Source organism: Callithrix jacchus, chromosome 3 (genome assembly GCF_049354715.1).
Source record: "Callithrix jacchus isolate 240 chromosome 3, calJac240_pri, whole genome shotgun sequence".
NCBI lineage: Eukaryota > Metazoa > Chordata > Mammalia > Primates > Cebidae > Callithrix > Callithrix jacchus.
This window is the reverse complement of record NC_133504.1, coordinates 185,694,299-185,700,298: the sequence shown is the minus strand read 5'-3', so window position 1 is coordinate 185,700,298 and position 6,000 is coordinate 185,694,299. Positions and strand designations below refer to the sequence as shown.

At 46.4% G+C, this 6,000-nt stretch overlaps 1 protein-coding gene across 2 annotated transcripts in view; it reads right to left on the bottom strand.

Annotated features, from left to right (window-relative positions):
• Positions 1-579: 579 nt before the first annotated feature.
• STK32B (serine/threonine kinase 32B) overlaps positions 580-6,000 on the bottom strand; it is a 446,518-nt gene continuing 441,097 nt past the window's right edge. For both annotated transcript variants that reach the window (XM_002746002.5, XM_078368001.1), the window contains exon 12: positions 580-2,621. In XM_002746002.5, the coding sequence (XP_002746048.2) occupies positions 2,483-2,621 (139 nt within the window). In that variant the 3' untranslated portion in view covers positions 580-2,482. The remainder of the gene's footprint in view (positions 2,622-6,000) is intronic.

Sequence of the window (6,000 nt, the reverse complement as noted above, 5' to 3'; positions counted from 1 at the left end):
CTGGGGTCTATTGGGGGGAAAAGGGGAGGGCCAGTGGGAGGGGGAGGTGGGGAGGGATAGCCTGGGGAGAAATGCCAAATATGGGTGAAGGGGAGAAAGGAAGCAAAACACACTGCCATGTGTGTACCTACACAACTGTCTTGCATGTTCTGCTCATGTACCCCAAAACCTAAAATGCAATAAAAAATTAAAAAAAAAAAAGAAAGAAAAGGAAAATACGGGTCCATTTGCACCTGTGTGTGTTGTATAAAGGTTTGAGAGGAAATTTTAAAGACTGCTGTTTTTCTCTGGGTGAAGAATTTTCTATACTTTTTCCTTAGTGAATAGATGGTACCTTGGTAAATACAAAATAATAACAATAATCATTAGATTGGGATGAAGTCAAGTAGAACCTTCAACTGTCAAGCTAAGTCTGGTTTCACGTGTGGGCAAGGTGATGTCATCATCGGCTCGGTGTCCGCACCACCACCAATGCCCGTGTCTGTGTTTCTAGTTAAACTTGAGTCTCTTCACTCTAAGAGGAACATGGCCCATCCCACCCAACCCCGAATTAAGAACAACGTTGTGAGAAGGAATGTCCAAGAAATAGTTTATTCCAAACAAGAAACGCCAAATCAAACAGAACCAGGAAATCCAGTGTTCCTAGGGCTACTTACAGCTCCTGTCCCTAATTCACAAACTCAGCCCAATTAAAAAAAAAACCAAAAAACTTAAGAGCCTGCAGCATCACAGTGAGGAGAGGAGCAGACCCGTCATTTCCTGGGGAGGTGGGAGCAGGATGGTGGTGATGGGGAAATGAAGTAAAAAAGTGTTGGAAACAAGTCGACTTATGCGGACCCCACAATCTGGAAATAGCCTAAGTTCAAAGGAAGAAAACAATGACTCTTTCTGTTTTTTAAAAAATAAAAATATAAAACCTCACCATACATTAAAATGTCTTTTAAAAAATCTAAGAAATGACGTGGACAGCCCTTCACTTTTTACTTGATTGAGTAATCAAGTAAAAAGTGAAGAAATGGAAGCTGGATGACAAAATAACAACAGTGGAATTTCAGCAGGATACAAGAAACACCAGAGGAAGAACGTTTGGAAGAATTCTACAGGAGGCTTGTTTGCCCAGAAAACTGACCTGCCAAGTGAGTGAAGGAAGAAAGTATCTAAATGATGCAGATTACGCTGACACAAAAGGCCATTCGATGAGTCATCCAATGCTCGGGGCTGCACACAGGATCTTATTTAGCCCTCCCTGCTTAAACATGAGGAAACTGCCATTCAGAGCGACTGCACGCTTTGCCAGAAATCTCCCAGTTAGCAGCCAGCAGGGCTGGATTCTGAACACAAACCTGACTCCAAAGTCTGAGCCTCCCCTGCTCACCCCCAACTTCTTCCAATTCAAATCCAAGCTTCTTCCTGTCCAGATCAGAAAGTAGTTTGCTCTTGGTGTGAACCTACTTTCCTCCTGAAATCAGCTTTCTAAGCACCCAAGCTTCCTAATGTATAAACAGGGAGCCATCCCACCAGTATCAGTTGGGTACTCTCTGTAAGAAGATGCTGACAAGCTGATTTTACACCCTTCTCAGGAGAGAAAACCCCGCAAGCTGATAGAGCTGAAGAGTTCCGCTGCAGGTGTGGGCTTTCGGGCAGGTTGGATGGGGTGCTGATTACACTCTGTAGGAGAAACCAATGCTCTGCGACCTGACTCTCACCTGAATGAAATCAGTGACCCGCCTGACTCTCATCTAAATGGACACCTGTGTGCCTTCCCAGCACTGGGGATATGGTGGTGGTGAGGACTGCTGCGATTAAAAGGTAGGGACAATCTTCTGTGAATGAGGGGCGGAGTGCAGCTGCAGCGCTGAGACCTTGGGGACAAGGCTGGTCCGCATGCTGCACCATCTTACAAGGTCAGAAAGACTGTGGCCTGCCAGAGAATGCACATGAAGACACTTCAGGTTTTGCTCCAGGGTTTGGGAGCATTGTTTCCTTAGAAGGGGCAAACATATCAGACACGTATTTTGCTGTCAGGGCTGTGGTTTTCAAAAGCGCCCTCTAACAGGCTAGGATGTGCCAAATTGCAAAGTCATGACCGTTTAATTGCTTTGGGGAAGGAGGGTTCACTTCAAATATTAAGGTATAGTTATACGTAAAAATGATTTTATAAATATCAAAGATTTTTCATCTTGCCTAGCTAACTGGGCTCTCCCCATACTCTTGTAATTTGAAGCGGGGCAGAAGTGTGTAACCCCTTTGGCAGATGCAGAAAACTGAGGCACAGAGAGGGCGTGACGTGTCTGAGGTCACACAGTGAATCAGTCCGGGAGATGAGACCAGAACCCAGGCTTCCCAGCTCCAAGTCCAGGGTTCTTTCTGCATCTGATGTTTTCAGGGTCGAGACAGGGACCATCAGGGCACAAGAGGAGGGAGCTCTAGGTGGGCAGGGCAGAGACGTGTGCAGTCCCATCGGGCAGCAACAGGTGTGGGCTTAGCTGCTGCAGCCGCGGGTACAGGTGTGGGTGAGGAGGTTGTTGTTGCAGCCGTCTTGGAGCTTGCTTTGGGCCTGGCCTCCAGCTTGGCCATCGGTATCCAAGAGCTGGCTGCCCTGTCCCTGCTGCCTCCTGAGCCTGCAAAAAAACACAGATCTGAGTTAGTGATGTTGCATGGGGTTGTGGAGGCATGTCCAGGGAGACACACAGAGCAGGTGGGGCAACTGTGGAGGCTTCAGCGCAGACCTTCCTCTGCCTGGGAAGACTGACCATGGAGGCATCCAGGTGCAAGCTCTATCAGCTTGCGGGGTTTCTCTCCGGAGGAGGCTGTAAAATCAGCTTGTCAGCATCTTCTTACAGAGAGTACCCAACTGATACTGGTGGGATGGCTCCCTGTTTATACATTAGGAAGCATGGGTGCTTAGAAAGCACTGGAGCCAGATGGGCCTGGGATCAAAGCGCAGCTCATGCACACTGGGGTGAGTTACTTAATGCATAGAGCCTCAGTTTCTCTGTCTACAGAATGGAGATAATAATTCCCATCTCGTGGCTGCTTTTGATGTTTACTTGAGATCACATATTTATATTTTTGTATATACCGTGTATTTATATTGCCCAAGCTCACAGTCAGTAAAGGTGGTGAGTCCCAGCTGTCATTCATTCAGTATACGTGTATTAAATGCCCACTAGTGTACCAGCCACCATGCCTAGGAGCAGGAGATGCTCTGGCAAGCCAAACAGTCATATGCTTTGTCCTCAAGGAGCTCACTGTTGAAAGAGAGACAGGCACGAATCAAATAATCCCACAAATAAATATCCGAACACTTAAACACAGACTTACAAAATATCCTATTACAAACTATGTTGAGGGAGTATGGTTCTGAACATCACATTTCCTAGCAGTTGGCCACTTGGTCACCTTTCACATATTGGAAGATGTCAATATCCCTCTGTTTCTGATCTTCAAGTTCAAGTTCATTCACTATGTCACAGCTGTCACTGTGTGTGGATGGTGGCAGCCAGGATGGAATGGAGACATTTAAGGAGGCAGTGAGAAGAACTAGAGCAGTGAAGAACTCAACTCCTATCCTGGCTCTCAACACCTTCTACGTGGGTTGTTAGTCAGGTTGCTTTATCTTCTTCTCAGCCTCGGCTTCCTTATGGAAAACTAGGAATCACACCGTTAACTTTGCAGGAGGCTAAGGGGATCATAGAGAAGAAATGTGAAATATCTAGTATAGGGCTGGGAATAATAATTACTATTAGTTCTACCTTGTTCTGAAAAAGAGGTTTTAGCCTGAATTTTAAAACGAGTGTGTTTCTTTCCAACGGCGTGCACAGCAGGTTGTCATCACCTAAATGAAAGAGCTGTTTCACCCACCAAGCCTCTGTGTGTGCTTGTTATATGCAGGGTCCTGAGGGTTATCCCAAGGTGTCTACAACTTAGCGCTTAGACAGGTCACAGTTGTGTGTGTGAGTGTGAGTGTGCACAGGGGGAATGCCCAGTGTTTGCAACAATGCTGGTATTTGAGTAAGTTCTTCAGGTAACACCAAAATACCAGCAGCAACACTGTTTCATAAGACAGTGAATTGTGGTTCCTTCCCCCCTGCTCTTCATACCAAGGCCCAGGATTAAGGTGGGCGAGTCCTCTGCCCCCACATCTTGCAGCTCTCTAGGTAGGGCAGCTGGGCAAGGTGGTTATGGTTAAAATACGTCATCCTAGTGCAGTGGGCAGGAACCAGAGGACAGAGCTGGGATCTAGAGAACAAAGGAGGAGTTTTTCTCATGAGGAAAGCATGTGGTTAGGCTTCTTGGGAAGGGCTGGGAATTGCCAGGGAATCTTCCTTCCCTTTCCATTCCAAGTGACTTTCTCCAGCACCCTTGGAAAGCAAATCACATCAAAATTAGGGAACACTCAGATGACTCAGAAAACTATGGGAGTGAAAGGGAAATAAATATTTTAAAGTAAGGTGTCATGGTTAGGTTCACAATTCTACTGCCACAAACTTTTCTGAGTATAATGCAACACAAAAATGAATCCCATTAAGATTTTCTGTTAAATGCCAAAATACTGCTGTTTTGAATTTAAAATAGTACAGTATACCCAAATATGGATATGTTGAGAACCAGAATGGCTACCTCTAGACTGCTGTACCTCTCTAATTATAACATAAAATAAAGGTTCAAAAGCTTTAGAACAGTTGAGCATAGTGAAGAGGGAGCCCTGATGAGGGAGAGATGGAGTCTGAGGTACTGGGTTGATCAAGAGAGTGCCACCTCCTGCAAGAGGTGGCACTGAGCTTGGCTTTCAGGGTTGGATGAACTCCCACAATTGGATGCTGAATGTGTGTAGCTGGGAGAGGAAGGCCTTAAATGAAAGGACATGAGTGGGGTAAGGCACAAAAACAGAAAAAAAATGCTGCAGTAATGGCTAGAGTCCTCTGGAGTGAAGGTCTCACCACTGTGGCTTATCCTTTTGGCCAGAGCTAGTTTAAGGAGTAGAATTAGCTGTCTTCATTCTCCCATCCTCTAGCGGAGGCCCATAGGTGTGTGAAAGGTGATCATACAAACGTGTCGTTCTTGTCAAAGCCAACTAAAATAGAGTAGAAAGGCAGTGGGGCAAAGCAGTCCGGGCACAAAACACTGCTCCAAAAATGCAGTTCTCTGCAAGCCTGGCAGCCGAAACTCTTGGTGTAATCCGAAACAAGCTTCATCTCATGGCTACTGAAATGATATGAAGCTCTAAGATGAGTTTTGCTCACTGCTGCTGCCTCCAGTCAGAATCTGCCAGCTCCTCGGAACCAGACTAGTGCTTTCTATTTTTGTGTGAGAGAGAGTTTTGCTTTTGTTGCCCAGGCTGGAGTGCAACGGCATGACCTTGGCTCACCGCAACCTCTGCCTCCTGGTTCAAGCAATTCTCCTGCCTCAGCCTCCTGAGTAGCTGGGATTGCAGGTGCCCACCACCATGCCCAGTTAATTTTTTTGGATTTTTAGTAGAGATGGGGTTTCACCATGTTGGCCAGGCTGGTCTCGAACTCCTGACCTCAGGTGATCCACCTGCCTTGGCCTCCCGAAGTGCTGGGATTACAGGCATGAGCCCCCATGCCCAGTCAACGTTTCTCCTTTATATAAAACCTCTGGCTTTCTCTTTGTTCTTCACATATACTGAAGACCACTTGGTCTTACTATATGCCCCAAATTGCAATTCTTTTCTCTCAAATAAAACATTTTAACTGCAGACAGTTATCTCTGTATTTTGTCTGACTTGGCATCAGAAGTGAGCCCCGAAGCTGACTCACCTGGAGGACAATCGCCAGCCCTGGAGGCTGTGGAGTGAGGCATCCACACTGGGGCCCGCTGAGCCCCTATCTGGCTCCCTCGGTTCACCTCTGTTCTTCTTGGTGAGACTCTTGGACTGAGCTCATTCTTTGAGTTGAATTCTGTTTTACTGGGGATTCAGTTAGAGAGGGATCTTTCCCCTTCCTGACTGCTCTCGTTGGGAGAGCTCCTATTTAG